This window comes from Stegodyphus dumicola, chromosome X2 (assembly GCF_044657685.1).
Source record: "Stegodyphus dumicola isolate Sdum_Otavi_A_Nest chromosome X2, ASM4465768v1".
Lineage (NCBI taxonomy): Eukaryota > Metazoa > Arthropoda > Arachnida > Araneae > Eresidae > Stegodyphus > Stegodyphus dumicola.
This window is the reverse complement of record NC_140781.1, coordinates 87,769,300-87,786,380: the sequence shown is the minus strand read 5'-3', so window position 1 is coordinate 87,786,380 and position 17,081 is coordinate 87,769,300. Positions and strand designations below refer to the sequence as shown.

The window sequence follows — 17,081 nt, the reverse complement described above, 5'->3', positions numbered from 1 at the left end:
ATAGTTATTTGCATTCAAGTGAGATATAGAGAGTATTTAAAAAACAAAAGGAGTAAAAATTTACAGTTTCGTTTCCTTTTCCCCTTTAGTCTCTCTCAGTTTCCCCCAATTACAATGCAGGTTTTTAATCTTGAAAATTTAATATTTAATTACATGCGAGAAAAAGAGTTACCATAACCATGACGAACTGTGCATACTTTTTCTTCCTCCTTTAAAGTCTAGCCAGCGATTTTATAAATGAGAATCGCATAGAAACTTATAGGTCGCTAAAATATGAAATGTAACCTTGCATTTTTTTAAAGGCTCGAATTCTGCGGACATGTAAACATTCCTTTGCCCACGTAACTCTGAACAGAAAAGAAACTCCCAAAGGAAAATAAACGTAATCTTTCACAATTCATGTAATAATGTAGAATGAACAGGTTTTGCATCATGAAGGTATTAAAACTATACTGCAAGTGTAGCTTGACAAGGTATTCCGTGAAAATAAAGTATTCTTCACATAGGCTTGAAAATATTGATAAAAGCGTTATCCATGCAGGCTTGAAAGAAAGCTCCAGTTTAGTGAGAATTAATCTTACAGCTTTCGCATCGCTTATGATTACACATAAGTTATTTCACGTATATTAAACAGAATAATTCACCAAAATATTTTGCAATAAAAAGTAAGCCAGCTGTACAAATTGAACGGAGTATTCGTAGAAACGCGTATTGTATTTATAAGAAAAATCACTGTAAACACAATTTTAGTGTTTTGCAGAATAAGATTATAAAGAAATAATATTTTATTAAAAAACTCAGGTGCATGTTTCTTTTGTGCACTAGAGATAGAAGTTGATATGTATATTGTAAATACTAAAATTTGATTTGCCTCTACGCTGTTAAAGAGTCAACTTCGATTTTTCTTTTGTGTACGTTGCGCTTGAGTGAAACGGGAAAATGTTTCGTTTACGCTCACTGAAACTCTTAAGCGAAACTTACCGTTTATCTACCATCTAAAGGGCGATGAGAGGCAGTTGTAAATTTGGAACTTAACTTACCTTGAAAGCTTTATTCAGTGCATATCAAAAACCTGCATGAAATATTGGCTACTAAAACTACGTACCTTAATATATATTAGACACTTGCAGGCTCAAATTTATGGATATTTACATTTCTTCAATGTAATATTTTGTAAATAAAAAAAGCAATCTTTCTCCCCTTTTTCAATTTAATGTAAAACGGAGACAAAATTAAACTGGCCATTTTTAAAGAATTTTAATTTTTCAAGTTAAATAAAGACGGAACTGCACTTGCGCAGCTCATCGCGAGTATTAAATATTTTTCCGATATGAACAACGGCCTAACTGAGCGTCGTAACGTGATTTCGTCAAAATTCACACGCAGAAAGTCCGGATAAATGCAATTTTGAACAGTTGTTGAGTCAGCGACGCAGTTTTTTTATAACAAAGGAAATTCAACTTTTTTATATGCTTGATTTCATATAACACACAATAATAAATAACTGAAGAAAATCATACAAGACGAATATATTGCCGTAATATATCTTTCACAAATTAAATTTCTGGACGTATTGAACATGAGGCCTTATTAAACATGCCGGTTGAACATAAACGTAACTCTACGCTGACGCCCAAGTAAGATAAATTGGAAGAAAAGCATCTTATTTTTAATATTCCAGATGCAAAACCTGAACACACATAATTTTACTTTTGCATTAAAGGTGTTAGGGCTAACGTAAGTATATAATTGAACACTACTTTTCAGCTGGGAAACCTCTAAGAAACATTTATTAACAAAATACTTCCTTACGGTAACTTGAAACCTAAAGTTATGTGAAGATTATTTAATGACAAGAAAAACTGCTGATAAAATCTTCTATAAATAAATTGCAAGAAAATGTATCCGGTTAGTTTCTCTAATAAAAAAGAGAAGTTTTCCGCCAGACAGTAATGTCATGCACGTTGTGCGTTTCCTTTTCCATTCACCAACAGCTTCGGACATTTCGATAATTAAAAAATTATTGAAAATCTCTGCAGCAGTTCCCAATACTTCACTGACGATTCAGCAATCAAATCAAGTACTGAAATCTGTTTTCCATGGAATCAGCGGATACTTCTGGAAAGCTATCTATTTCAGCAAGTGCGCCACAATATCGATCATTGTGTCGTAGGAACGTTGTTCTACTATGAAGGCTTTCTTTCCTTAAGATTTCTGGAAAGAAATTGTAGGGAGTTCAAGACAAGCCATGGTAACTTTTTTCCTCGTGAAATTACTCAATCGGTTGCCACATTCATCTTGAAATTAGTTACATATTCTAGTTATCTTCTTTAGGTGGAATAGGAAGTATACTTCAGATTGATGGTCTTTCATTTATATATATACACACCAAAGAGATATATATATGTAACGATATACAATTAGATCAGAGAAAGAAAATACATTTGCCTTTCAATACATAACTATAACAAAAAACAAGATATGCTCATTAATAAGTTAAAGGATTAATTATTTTCTTTAATTTATATATTTATACACATACTTTAAATGGGAACAATTAATTGGATTACAATTGTAGTTTCAAAATAAAACTTACCCAGGTTTCTGAAAAAAGAGATATGCCATGAGATCTACAAACAGAGCTGGAAGATAGTGTTGAAATGCTATACACATGGTGTTGATGGTTTGATTTCGACGGAAACTACCTTTGGGATACCGGAAAAGTTCAGCGCTAGGATACTTGAGTAGGTATGGATACGTCACTGCCATTATATCATCCCATGTAGTTTTGTTTAGTGATCCAGAGGTGCAGTTGTATACCAAGATGCTATTCGGTCTGCAAAAAGAATGGAAATTTAATTGTCAAAGCTTGCGTAGAATATTATAACAAGCTTTGGAGAAATTCATATGGGGAAATGCGGCCGATATACGACTGAAAAGGAATACGTATGTTTTTCGAGGTAGGTTACTTAAGTAAGGCATTCGATAAGACGCCTACATTTCATGTTCCAGATTTATTCCCCTTCTAAATATCTTCCCAATTTCTTCCCGGTAGCAGAAATGTTTACTCATTTCACTACATTTTAAATTTAGGGGAATTATAAAATTATACGTGCATAAAGAATTTACGATGATATGACACGCCAATTAGCTGATAAATATGAACTAGCTAATAATTTTGGAAAAGTCCAAGCTTAAAATTAAGTTTTTAAATACCGTCTTTTAACAACTACCGAACTTAAAATTTTAAGTCTTCTTAATATCAGAAAATTTATAAATTTTTTAGTTTAAATACGTGAAATACTTCCAAAAATTATTGATAGTAATTCAAGTTGAAAGATAGTTATTAGTTTTGAAATATGTGGTTCTTAAAAGTAAACATAATGGCATGTTTAATGCAAAAACTATTCACAGTGAAAGAAATGCAAAACTATAATCTTGAAAACATCTGTTAAATATTGAAAATTTAACACTTGAAATAACTTTATTGTCCGTAAAATTACTCTGGAAATATATAATCTGATTTTACGAGGAAACGCAGACAATAAAATAAGTGAACTGACCTTTGCGTAGCCGTGTACCACGCAACTGCGATCATAAGGTTAACGACCACATCCACAGGTATGATATCAGCGGTCACTTCACCATGAATGATCATAGTTCGCAGAACGCCCTTGCCGCCCTGGAATAAAAATATATTTAAGGACCATGTTTTGAAGAACTTTTTTCTTTAAATACTTTTAATGGTACAAAAACCAATACAAATATTACAAATACTTTTTAATGGTTTCCACAGCTCGGTATTTCCTGATTTTCAGCTTTTAATTCCTCTATTCAATGCATACATCTACATATGTTATGTACATCCTGTTATTCGAAGAAAAATTATTACAAGAATTCCCCTTTCTCATTCACCTTTATATAATGGATGATCCATCTCAATCATAAAAACATTTAATGTTTCTAAATATATTTTGCTTGAAAGCTGCTACATTTATTCAGTTTCCCTTTTACTGCAGTAAACGCAAATACAATAATTACTAGAAATTATTTGCAATACAGAGCAGAAATTTAAGATTTCTTCTCAATGGACATCGGGTTGAAAAAAAAACGTTATACTAAATATTTTTAACTAACTATTTAGGTATTAGTAAAATGTTTATTTTTAATTCACTGAAACATCTTGTGCATACTTACCGCGACAATTATTCCAGCAGGACCATTCAGATTGTCGATCCATCCCTGAAAATTTTAAAAACGTTAGATTAACATGAGTAAAAACTAGGTGTGTCAGCTTTCGTATGATTATCTTTGAATATTTAACATTGATTTATAAACGCGATATGCATAAATGGTTTTTATTGTACAAATTTTTACTTATTAATAATTAGTTACCGGATAGGGCTCTTTCCATGCAGCGCTGACAATAGAAGGCCGAACAATCGCCACTGGCAGAGAACCACATTCATCAACAAGAAGATTCTCCGCTAGTGCTTTGGTGAAAGTGTAAGTATTCGGTCGGTCTCCTATTAGTTTTGGTGTGATTGAATCTAGTAACGCTGGTTCCATCCATCTGCAAAAAAAGAAATCAATTATTACAAATTAAATTTGTTTCTTCATTTAGTTTTTGTGTTTTAATTTATTTGGACAAATATATCTCTAAAATCATTGGAAATGTCTGAAGCCTCGAAACTTGAATAATGGACAATACCCTCAGTGGGATTCCAGAGTAATTGCCAAAATAATATTAAACGACTGTATAATGAAATATGAAGCATTCATATCTCTTTTTAGCTGACTATGTTATTTCGAAAAATAGTGTAAAAAGTAGCGCTACTTCACAAGTTCTATTTATGGCTTTTTTACATGTTATTGAGCTATTTATATACTGCATATAACGAACTGCTGAAGCACAGAGCTAAAATCAATAACAGAAAACTATACTTCGTCTAGACTTACTAGAATCTTAATATGGCAACTAGAAAAAGGGATAAATATGCGTCCGATTGGAAAATTTCGTTTACTATTTAAGAATTAAAAATATCTGTACATATTAGGAGGCAGGTTAGGTTACGTTATTTGATGGTGGTGGTGTATTTATATATGGCAAAGCACTATCTGCCTAAGGGGAGGGTTGCCTTCGTGGAGGACTTTCTAAGGGAAACTGGCTCGTATACACGTTACACATAGGGAAAACCACGAAAACGCCCATGCAGCCAGCCCGTTCGCGGGATTCGAACCTCGGACCGAACTACCAGTGTTCAGCGGCTTTACCGCTCGGCCGCTGGTGGGCTCGTTACGTTATTTGAATAAGTTAAAATATACCAGGTCTATCTACTTAATGGGATGATTGCTTTCACGAGAACTTCCTAAGAGAAACAGATTCGTATCCACGTTACACTTGGGTAAAACAGACCATGCATCCAGCCCGTATTCCTGGGAGCAAACTCTCAGTATTCAGAGGTCTTAGCCACACGGCCGCTGGTGGGGTTCATGTAAAAGGCTAATTACAAAGATCTCTCAAAATGTCGCGTAAAAATCGTAAAAGTCTTCTAAAAAGAATCACACTTAAAATTAGCATTTAAAGAATTTGGTGTAAAGAGGGCGTTCAGCAAAGTTGCAGATTATATACTTACTCTGTCGCTTCTATGATTTGATTTGGAGGAATTGGAGCAGGATAGACAACTTCGTCTACCTGTTTTCTGTTGCAATTTGCGTACGCTGTCGACACATGAATCACAGCCTAAAATATGCCAAAAAAAAAAAAAAAAAAAAAAAAAAAAGTCTTAAGAGTCATTGATTAATGGATGTATGCTTATTTGCACGATATTATCACGGCAATGCAATTTAAGATGAATTATCCGGATAAACTTCAACTTTTTGTTAAACGAACTGAACAAAATATAATAAAAATCTAAAACTTACGACAATGTTTGGTAACTTATGACACAGTTCGATCATCCGCCTAGTTGCCAGAACGTTCATGTCGATAGCTTGCCTGTAATTAACACGAAATCTTAATTTGAAGCTAAAATCAAGGATATTATTCCAGAAATAAGAATTTACTTATGTTTTGATACTTCAAATAATTATTCATTCATTTAATAAAAATCATTTACATTCAAATTTCGAGCATATGCGAAACAATGCGAAATTCTTACTCAAATGGAAATAATAGACTCAAAACATTAGCCGAAAAATAGCTGGAAAAGCGTATAAACCAGCATCCATAGAAAAATTTTGATTTAAAACTAATTCCAATGAAAAGCAAACAAAATTTAAATAGTATTTTTCATGCCATTATCACATTCAAATCTCTACATCTAGGTAATCAAAGTTACTTCTCTAAAAAGGGTGAAATATTTGATTACAAATATACTCCCAAATGTACCTGACGCTTCTGGCTGATTGGCTGGTTATTTCCTTACAGCAAATGATGCGAAGGCTATCCTGCGCCTCAGAGGGATGCAGTCGTGGAGCACATTTTGCGGGAATCTGGCTCATATTTCATGTTACACAAGAATAAATGACAAGAAACTCTTTACAATTACCCTATTCTCCGAAAACTGAAGATTAAAGAAATAATTAGCAACATTTTTATTAAAAATTATCAACAAGAAAGAATTAAGAAATATCAACATTCTTTTCTTCTTAGCCGCTGGTAGACTTAGCTGGTTCGGAAGTCACTGGAGAATTTACTCGAAAGCTGTAGCCATACAGAAGTTTTCATAATATCATCAAGAAGTTTCAAGGCTGGCTATTTTGCTTCTTGTTTCTGGTCTCAGTTGAAGATACAAACAGCTGAGACCATTACAGCTGAGACTGCTAGAAAAAAACCATTTTCTAGCAGAGAATTTTTTTTTTAAATGCATAGGTCTTTTTAGGATGCAGGAAAGCAAGTTTTCTGTGATAATATGCCAAGTGCGTTTAAAAATTAGTTTTCAAGAATTTAGGTAAATGAAACACAATTTAGAACTTGCAGCATAGACGTAGAAATTAAAAGGCTTCAGCTTTCCACTATATACGTAAACTGCGCTCTGAAGCTGAAATAACTAAAACTGATTAGTTTTAAAATTAAATCAGTTGCATTACTGAGCATAACATTTTCATAGAATTCTGCTTAACTGAGAAAAGATTAACTAGGAAAAAGCAAACTAGGGCTATCTAACTAAAGGTACAGATGCCTTCTTCGAGAATTTTCTTGAAAGTATTGCATTTACTTTAACACGCGGCAAACCACGAAAGACCCAGGCAACTAATCAGTTTAATAGCCAGGAAGCAATAGAATTTTGGGGTACAGCTTAGCGGCTTAAGTTTCTCGGCCATCGTTGTCCGTCATTTAACCGGAAGAAAGAAAAGCAAATTTCTTTTCTATTCCTCATAGATTGTTAGATTAGGTTATTGGAATTCAGCAAAGCACACGAGGGCTATCTGCTTAAAGAGAGGAGGAACTTTCTATGGGAAACTGGCTCGTATTCACGTTACATATGAAAAGCAAGAAAGTTAACCAATGCAACCAACCCTAGTTCGAGCCCGGTCGAGTTACCAGTATTCAGACGTTTTCACCGCTAGGCCACTAGTGGGGTACCGTTTCTCATAAACTGCGAAACAAACTAATTTTAGAAGAATAGGGATAAATCTTTTCAGAATATTTCTAATAAAATTTAAGTGTGGATGTGTTTTGAAAGTTTTAATGAGCAGGAAATTTTACAGCCTATAAAAGTGTTTCGTTAGGAGATGACAAACTGCCAGAATAACTTACATATTTGTAAGAATTTTTAACAACGTTATGAAATACTCAACAGGATGACGTACATTTGAAGTAGTTGCAATCCACTTTCCAAAAATAAACCTGAAGTTTAAAGTATTACTGGCCTAGCAGGAGCCAAATAGCCACTAGATATTTAAAAAAAAAGTAGCAGTTTCTATTCGAGGTCAATGAATTAGCTACATCTTTATATGTAAAGTGAATGCGAGACAGCAAACTAGCCATTTTAAGTGTCCTTCACAAAGCTATTCCTCTTTTCCCAAATAGCTCTCGACTGCTTTGCTTTCTGTCAACTTGCAGGGATACTGGAAATGCTGGAAACTTCATTTTCTAGTTTTACAAACATGTTGAATTTAGCTAATTGCTAATCAGTACCTTTTCACTTGAAATCAGTATCAAACAAGTCTGAATTTTCATACTGAAGTCGCCGTGTATAGTTTAACATTTCAATTTCCTAGGTGATAGAAGAGGATATTTCAATTTCCTAGGTGATAGAATACTCCAGAATACATTACATATCTGCATTTTTGTGCTTTCTTTCCTCAGTTTCGCATACTTACTTTAGAGGTTCGTCAAATTTGACTGTGGCCGCTGAATGGAAGACGATAGACACGTTTTTTGCCATGGCTGCAAGATCAGCAGGAGACACTCCCAGCTGAGGCAATGAAAGATCTCCTGTAATGCCAATTACTTTTTGAATAGCTTCGGGCTTCTCTTTCTTTAAACGATCAAATACCTAAAAATTTTGAAAAAAATCACATTAAGGTTTTAGCGCTCAGTTAGGTTGCATGTAAAGTTCAGATTGTAACTATTTAAGCTCAAAGCCAATGAAAATTTTGTAGCTTTTGAACTATTTGAAGATTATGAAAATAGTTGATTATAGATAATGTAGCATAGCATAACGTAAAAACATAACAAAAGCAAGAATTGCCCTTATCTTCCCTTTGGTAATAATAATTTCATGCATCCTATTTATACAATATGTCAAGATTCCTCTGAATTTGTTTCCGAGGATATTCAAAACAGGCGTTATGAATTTATAATTGGTCAATAATTATTGTTCGTAATATTTATGTCCACTTCGCTGGCGCCAAGCCAATTCCGTCGAAACTAAAGCTTTTCATAAGATTGGTCATACTGGAGGAAAGGAATGTTACCTTCAGATTCCGTGCGGTGCGAAGGTTTCATTGAAAATTAGGATGAAAATAAGTCGTACAACCACTACTGGTACACAAGGCCTAGAGCCAACAACAGGCATATGCACACATTCATTTGTCTTCGCGAAGACTGCCGGCGTGAATAACTCTGGGATCGAGAATAAGCAGTTGCAATAACAGTTCTGTTTGAAGTTAAAAGATTAAATAAAAAAGCCATTTTGGTACATACAGTTCCATTTTCATACTTCTACGAAAAATCGCCAATTAATAGGCGGAAACCGTATGTTTGGCTATTTTTACGGTTCATGAGTTATTTGGCTTCCTTTAAGGATTATTCTGTTCACAAATAAAAAAAAAAGCCGTTTATTATTTGAAACAAATTTCATAAGGAAAAAACAAAAATCTGTACAGTTAATCTTTTTACATTTTAATAGTCAGCGGAAACTGTTTAGAGTAACGACTTTAAAGCATGCAAATCTGGGTGTATTTAAATACGTTGTATTCCGCGCATGCATGAGTTATTTTCTGTAGCGTGTATACTTGAAAATAAGCCAAAAAAGGGCAATACTATAGAAGGGTGAAATCAGGAGAGGGGGATGTAAATAATCAGAGAATACCTCAATTTTTGGAGCAAAATATACGAGCTTATTTGTTTCAGGAGAGCGAATGCCATAGTGGAGGGACTTTATATATTAGAGAAATTCACATTCTACACATGAAGACAAGGTACTTTTGTAATATCCCGTCGACCATGAAAGTGTTGCCAAGCAGCGCGATTTGGCGTAAGGTTTAGATAAGCATGATGCAACAACACATACATAACATCTGCGCTTTCGCTTGATGTTAACTCTGATCAATTCTCGATAAGCCACCTTTTGTTTCTATGAACAAGGGTATAAGTATACTTTTTGCCGTATGTTTTATTACATTAAAAAAAAGCGGTCTACAGAACAGCAAACGGTCGATTATTTTCAATAGTTATGGAATGATAAAGGTGTGCGTTATTAGATACTATGCGGTCAGGTGAATATAGCCGACTTAAAACAGTAATGTATTGGAACAATTACCTGAAGGAAGTTTGTATTCCTACCGTTCTAAACACAGCATCCGGTGAAATCGGAGGTAATAGCAAAATAGTAGATATCGACATAAGCACAACAATCTTTTTGCGAAGCGGTAGAGTACTGAATGTTTATTAAAATGAGCAGTCAGTTTCTTCAGAACTCTTCAGGAACGACAAGATTTTGGCAAGAATCTCTGCCGACTTTTGAGGTTTGTAGTAAATTTTCGTGGTCGATGGGATAAAAAAATAACAAAATCCCTCTTCAGTCTTCCCTTTCACAGGAAATAGAATTGTGGGGCGAAGTACCGGTGTTTTCACTTGTTCATTTATTTAATCGGCTGCTGTTGGCAATAAAGAACCAAGGGAGATTAAAAAAATCATCCCCATAATAGCAAAGCATTTTCGTCGTGCATAGCGACCACCAACAGTAATCAACTACGAATATTAATCTTTCGTATGGTCACTGCTTTAGCACTAGGCCGTGAAAATGGAGTTAAAAAGCATATTAGAACGTTTATTTCGCATTCAGAAGAAATGGTTGACACATGAAAGAAGGAAACCATTAGCGCAGATCATAATTTACTGCGCCACAGTTATCTCAATACCTTAATTATCAACTTCTTGCTTCAACAGCCCTCCAGATATGCAAATCGAGCTCCAGTTTTATTAATGTTTGGTGACATTTCTATGCGAAATTTTATGAGTGGACTTTTGCTAAATGGAATAAGGAAGAATATCTGGAATACATCATAGCCGCCTCTATGTGCATATTTGCAACTACTATTACAAACTAAACCTCTACCGTTTCTATTTACCTTCCTGTTATCCACTTCATTCAGCTATATTCTAAGTTAATAATACCCTTACTAAATTCATATAATAGTAGTAAAATATTTAGTAAATGATGCAATGAGCAATCTACAAATTTCACTTGAAATCTTTCAAATTTTTTATTCATATAGATTTATTCTTAAACACTAATTTCCAAGCTCAGTTAATCACCGCTAATTCTTTCATGAATTGTTAAAAATGTATCAAGCTAAAAGTAGTTCAAATAATACGTCAAATTAGCATTGAAGCCATTAAAATCATACCGACCTTGCAATTCAGAAGTTCCTCGAGGCGCAGTCTTGGTTCTTTTCCTTTTTTCTCTCTCATTAGGATATAAACATACTTGATTCCGGGACATGAACGTAGCAGTTTCTCCAGTAAGACCTAAAACAAAGAACATTGTAAAATATGAAAAACAGCAAAAACAATATATTTTATATCGTTAGTTCAAGTGCGACAGATCTTTTATAGCAGAATTTTAATTTGTTTATATACATAAGTAACGAATATTAGCTTTCTCTTTTAGTTAATTTTATTCACTCACGTTTTAATGGGAATTTTCGAGATGGATATTTAAGAAGATCAAAACAATGAAAAATGGTATTAAGCTTATTCCTTAAATATGAGAGAAAAAATCACTAATCCTAAAATTTTTTAAATTGCATAGGTAGATAAAGAAAATCGATATTACAAAAAAAGCATACCCAATCAATTGTGTACGCGACACTACGCTCTGATAATTTGCTTTCACAAGCTTTATTTTAGTGTCCCATCATTTAGTTATAGTATCATTTAGTTGAGACTTTTTAGTTCCATTACCATTCATTTATTCATTTCATTGTTTAGTTTTAGTTACTATAACATTTAGTTTAATATATCTAATCCTGTACTTTTCTGAATTCAACAACATGTGTTCGTAATTATGGCTCTCAGCTTCTCAATCTTAATGCTTAAATCCAAGTTGTTTAATAATTAGTTCGGTACTTACGTGTTATTGTAAACATCTGGGAAGAAGTCGCTAAACTTTCAGAATACACCAGACTCTGGCGACCATGCGCATCAACATTCTTCAGGCAACCATGCGCATAACAATTCTTCAATCAAGCAACGTCGCTATTTTTATATGCGTTCTTTTTGTATGCCATGTTCCAATAATTTTTGTAAACAAATTGTGATATTTTTTGCTGTAAACTTAATTTTCAAATATGGACTTCTGGAATTTGCCAGAAATGTAAGAAACTGCAATAAAATTTCTGCAGGAATATAGAATTTCGCTGCAAAATTTCTAAAGGAAAATACCAAGGAGATATATTGGTAGATAGTCACTATTGCCGAGGTTTGCGGGATGTCGAATCTCTGCAGTTCGCTAGCCTTTTTTAAGCGAAAACAGATTGCTGTGCACTCAGGAAGAGAAGTAGTGCAAAAAAATTTACAGAAAGATTTGGTGAAAAAAATATAAGTGTTTCATTTTTTTAATGTATCATGTAATCCTTATTTAATAATTAAAATTTGTATTTTAAATTGCTAAAGTATATTTTCTTTTCATATGTTTATAATGTTTGCTGACTTAGGATAAAAATATTGATAGTTTGGAAACCTTTTTTAAAAAATAGAGAAAAATCACCAACCTGCCCCCTTATAAGTAACTTTTACCCTTTCATCTGTAAAACATCGTCAGATTGCGCAGGGTGGTTGCGTTAATACATAAGTACCATTAGTTCTTGAACTACAGATCAACATGAAAGATGACCAAAATTTGTGACTAAAAATTTATTTTAATAAAAAAATTAGTTTTAGTTACAGTTTATTATAGTATCATACTTCTAAATGGAAAAACCGGGATTGTAAAGTTTTCAACAGTTTTAAGCGAAATTGCATTTTATTTGGCATTTAATACCTTACCTTTCCAATAAATCCTGTTGCACCAGTAATGAAGACGGAGCGCCCCTCATAAAAGGCCGGTATTGTGGGCGTCTCAAAATTCATGGCGGAGTTTTAAAGCTCCACTACTGAGCAATACAAATGTTATACCTGTAAAGAAACAAAACTTCATACTTAAAAGTATTTTTTATATTTTGAAGCCTTACTTTTCATTATTAAAGGTCTTGTGCTTGCTATAATGTGTTGACAACTTTTGGTATTAAATATGTATTGATATTAAACTGTTTGGTAACGTAAATATCCCGTAAAAATAGATAAATTGTTATTTAGGTACAGTAAACACTAGAAAGGTACTGCAGTAAATGTACCGAGGATTCAATCGAAAAGTTACTGTTATGCATCCAAGACATGCAGCATTTTTCTTTGACGAAGTTACCATTCTGTAAATTGATTTTAAATGAAAGACTACTTTAACGAAGAGATTATTTCATTCCAGATAACAAAGAAGGTGATCTCATTTCCTGGTCTCGTGCTTGACAGAGACCATCGGGGAAAGTAAACTGTAAAGAGGACAGACAGAGGGAAAGTGGGAGAACATAAAGAAAAATATATTTCCACACTTTTCCATAGCCTGGGGGTGGGTTAAACGAAAGCGAAAGCTGCACACGTGAGTCAACGACTTTTCCTCATAGAGAAACAAAAGTTGTTTGAATCCCCTGCAGGGTGGTAAGATATCAGTCGCCCTATTTTCTCAAGAGTTTTCTTCTTTTGCTTTCGAAGAAAGAATGGGACCGGAATCTTATTAGGTGAGGAAATGAAGTTCCTCTCGGAGGTGGCAATTCATTTTTTATAACAGATAGTTTTTTCTTCGATATTAAATGTGATTGTAAAATGCTGCCCATTAAACTTGCAGCATTTTACTTACTAAACATATCAATTTTCTCATCTAATGGCCTAACTTTTCTGTGGCTAGAGTCTTTTGCCTGACGCTTTTAACTGCATTCTATTCCTTACTGCGAAAACAAATCACTGTAAAAAATCAACCTACCATTTACTAAAAAGCTGATACAACTCGCAAATACCAATTTAATATCAAACTGGAGAACTGTTCTCGGCAATGGAATAGCAAAATCCTGCAAGAACCAGTTTACTAGAAATGCGCAACGTCGAATATGCCGGGTATTATAAAAGCTGAAGAATAAATCTCATCCAATTTTGCCTCCAGTAGGCTGTAAAAAAAAAAAAATACGCACTTAACCCTCAGGTACACTTTACTCAGTTGTTACGCCTAAACTACTGGAAAAAAAAGGTATTTGGAATTTTCCAAATCTGGTTGTCAAAAGATATCCAAACTCAGCTACACGAAAGTTATTAGGTTACGGTTGAGCAGTTGGCTATATACTCACTAGCTTATCTTTTAGCTGCCTTTGCCTAGTGAGTGCTTATTTTTTTTTTTTAAATCAATGCAGAAAAAAAAGTCCATTTAAAAAATAGGTAACTCAAATAAGTTTTTGTACGTTAGCCGGGCGCAAAATGATAGCAAAGAGAAATTAGATGAAACGACAGTTCTGTTTTTAACATTTATGACTATATTTTATTAATTGTTCGTTAACAGTTTAAAGCATCATATTCACATGCGAGCTGCGTAAATTAACTTACGAAACAATACTTGTTCACAATTTGTAATAACCTATACAAATATTTCTGTTATAATAATAATTAGAAGATTTGTGATTAATCCACTAGTGTGGACTACAGGCACTCAAACGCTAACAGGTATTCGAAAAGCTTTTAAGACACTTGCATTTTAACTTTTTAATGACACTAAGCTTTAGTTGCGCTTATAATGTAAAACATATTTAACAGATTAAAAAATTTAAAAGGTAAGAATTTGCGCGACTGCAATAAGGGACATCAGAAGTAATTTTTTAGGTTCTCTATAATGACAGAACAAATAAATTTAACCATGTATCTTTTGCGCATTTTCAAGCACTCGCAAAACAATGTTAATGATAAAAATTAATTTCAATTAATTTTTTTAATTAAATTTTTGTAATTCTTTTAAAACACCAAAATATTAAAAAATATTCATTCATTACGCGACAAAATGAATTCCATTAGAGGTTCATAATGCATTAAATGAATGGAACTTGGGAAATATGAAAAAAGTTTGGATTGCATATGTTTAATATTCAGAAAAGCTTTTGAGTTAGCTAAAGTGAAATTAACAATAACCAATTTATGATACACATAGAAAGAGGCTGCAGACTTTCCAGAAATTGCCTTCGTAAAAAGCTAAGTGGCATTGATTTGTCTATTAAAAATAGGAAAGAAAAAAAAGTTCAAGCAGTCAGCCTGCTTCATAGGAAGTTGAACCAAGAGATCAAATTAACTTGTCCACTCTACCTACTGTTGAAGCCCCGAAAACGAAGGACGGCAGTAAAATATTTTGTCCTTTTTTTGATTTTGTTATTTGTCCTTTTTTTGATAACGACACCGTACAATTATAAAAAATGAAATCAATTTTTAGCTCTGCCATAGAACAGTTTTTTTACGGCACTCCAAGTGCTAATAGAAGGGCTTCGGTATACTTTATTTTCATTTTAAATATATAAAAAATATTCATACGTAAAGGAGAATCAATTTTGTTTCTAAAATTTTTAACTTGGAAGGGCGACTACGCGGACAAAACCCGCTGAACAGAGTTCTCTCACTCCGGATTCGAATTCCAGCAAATGGAAGACTACATACGTGTTTTTGTGCTTTCCCTTATATTTGTAGCGTGATTATAATTCCTCTTGGAAAGTTCTCCACAAATGTATCCTTCCCTTTAGGCAGACAACCTTTGCTTATTTCAACGAACAGTTAACCTACCCTAACAAAGTATCCTAATCTAAACCCTGATCTTTTAATGTCGATTCGTAATGGTTTAAAACTTCAGCTAACAAAATATTAAATTTGGTCTAGCTTTTTTACTTATATGTTATAATACTGAGAGAGCTGAGAGAAAAATTTTCAATTTCATGGTAAGGAAAAACATTTACAGAACTTTTGTGAAATAAAAGCACATATGTGCACGTATAGTGTGAGTTTAATGCGCGTTTCCAAATCTGAAAGTTATGTAAAATAAATTATGCCGCGTGAACGAAAGATAAATCTAAACGACGTATTTGACTATAACATTCTCTTTTAAATGAGATATGTAGATAAAATTAAAACGGAATTTATAAAACTCATGCATTTTAATTATAGCTAAAAGCAAATTTGTATTAAATACACGACGTTTATCCAGTGCATCATCAATCAATTCCTGGAAATACAGTTTTTCAAATGTATCAGTCATTAAATGAGCTTCCACAGTTAGAAGGGAGTTACTGGATTATGCTAAATCACACATGGGGTTACCTGTCTGAGGAAAAGGATGTTTATGTGGAGGACTTGCTAAGGGAAAACTTTCTCGTATTCACATTACACATGAGGTAAATCACGAAAATCAACCATGCAGCCAGCTACTCCCAATATTCAGCGGTCTTAACCACCGAAATTGGAGAGGAAAGTATATATATGATTATACAAAGAAATGGGAAAATTTAAAAACCTTTCAGCCTAAATTCTGCAAGATATCAGTATTTTTGACAGCAAAAGCTTCGTATTCTAGTAAGATAGGAATCAAAAGTTTCTGTATAATGATTTTTTTGCATTTAAGCCCTTTCCCCTTTGAAGTCAATCACTGGAACCTCGGAAAGAACCCGTTATTAAATATTTTCACATAGTGAAGCACAAGCAAGAACTTGGCATAGCCCTCGACAACTTTCCAAGTAGATCATATTTAAATCACAATACTGCTTATCTGGTTAACAGTAGTAAAATATTCGACAGCTGTCTTCCTCAGAGGGAGTGCCTACTTTGAAGATATTCTAATCATTTGCATTGCCCATTGGAAAGAATCCTGACGAACAAGCTCTCTATAGAGCGTTTCCATTTTTTTCCTCGTGAAAAATATGAATTTGAACCGGTTTTCCTTAGAAAGTTCTCCATGAAGTATTCCCACTCTTAGGTAGCAGCACAAGTCTGCTTTCTATTTAATAAAATAAATCAGTCATTCGGAAGACCAAGTAAACACTCATGAAAACAACTTATTCCAAAGGCGAAACGACAATCAAAAGAAGAAACCTAACAATTTCCTCTGTCATAGAGAACTCATACTTGGGAATAAAAATTAAAGAATGTGTTTCAGTTCCATATCAGAAGAAAGAAGAATGTAAACGGTCAACCCCTGCCAATGCATTTTAAATTTCAGTGTAAAAAAAAAAAAAAAAAAAAAAAAAAACCATCAACCTATCTTTAACATTTAGAAATTGTTATTAAAAATTATGAAAGC

General features: G+C 33.4%; 1 protein-coding gene across 3 annotated transcripts in view; it reads right to left on the bottom strand.

Annotated features, from left to right (window-relative positions):
• Window positions 1-17,081, bottom strand: part of LOC118192615 (putative fatty acyl-CoA reductase CG5065) — a 44,004-nt gene that overhangs the window by 11,341 nt on the left and 15,582 nt on the right. For all 3 annotated transcript variants that reach the window (XR_004758791.2, XM_035363609.2, XM_085809679.1), the window contains 9 exons: window positions 12,722-12,850; window positions 11,087-11,203; window positions 8,329-8,504; window positions 5,926-5,998; window positions 5,637-5,743; window positions 4,396-4,573; window positions 4,198-4,242; window positions 3,564-3,682; window positions 2,597-2,836 (listed from right to left, as the gene is read on the bottom strand). Coding sequence is in view for 2 of the 3 variants with exons in the window: in XM_035363609.2 (XP_035219500.1) it covers window positions 2,597-2,836; window positions 3,564-3,682; window positions 4,198-4,242; window positions 4,396-4,573; window positions 5,637-5,743; window positions 5,926-5,998; window positions 8,329-8,504; window positions 11,087-11,203; window positions 12,722-12,805 (1,139 nt within the window). In the remaining variant the exon portion in view is untranslated. The remainder of the gene's footprint in view (window positions 1-2,596; window positions 2,837-3,563; window positions 3,683-4,197; window positions 4,243-4,395; window positions 4,574-5,636; window positions 5,744-5,925; window positions 5,999-8,328; window positions 8,505-11,086; window positions 11,204-12,721; window positions 12,851-17,081) is intronic.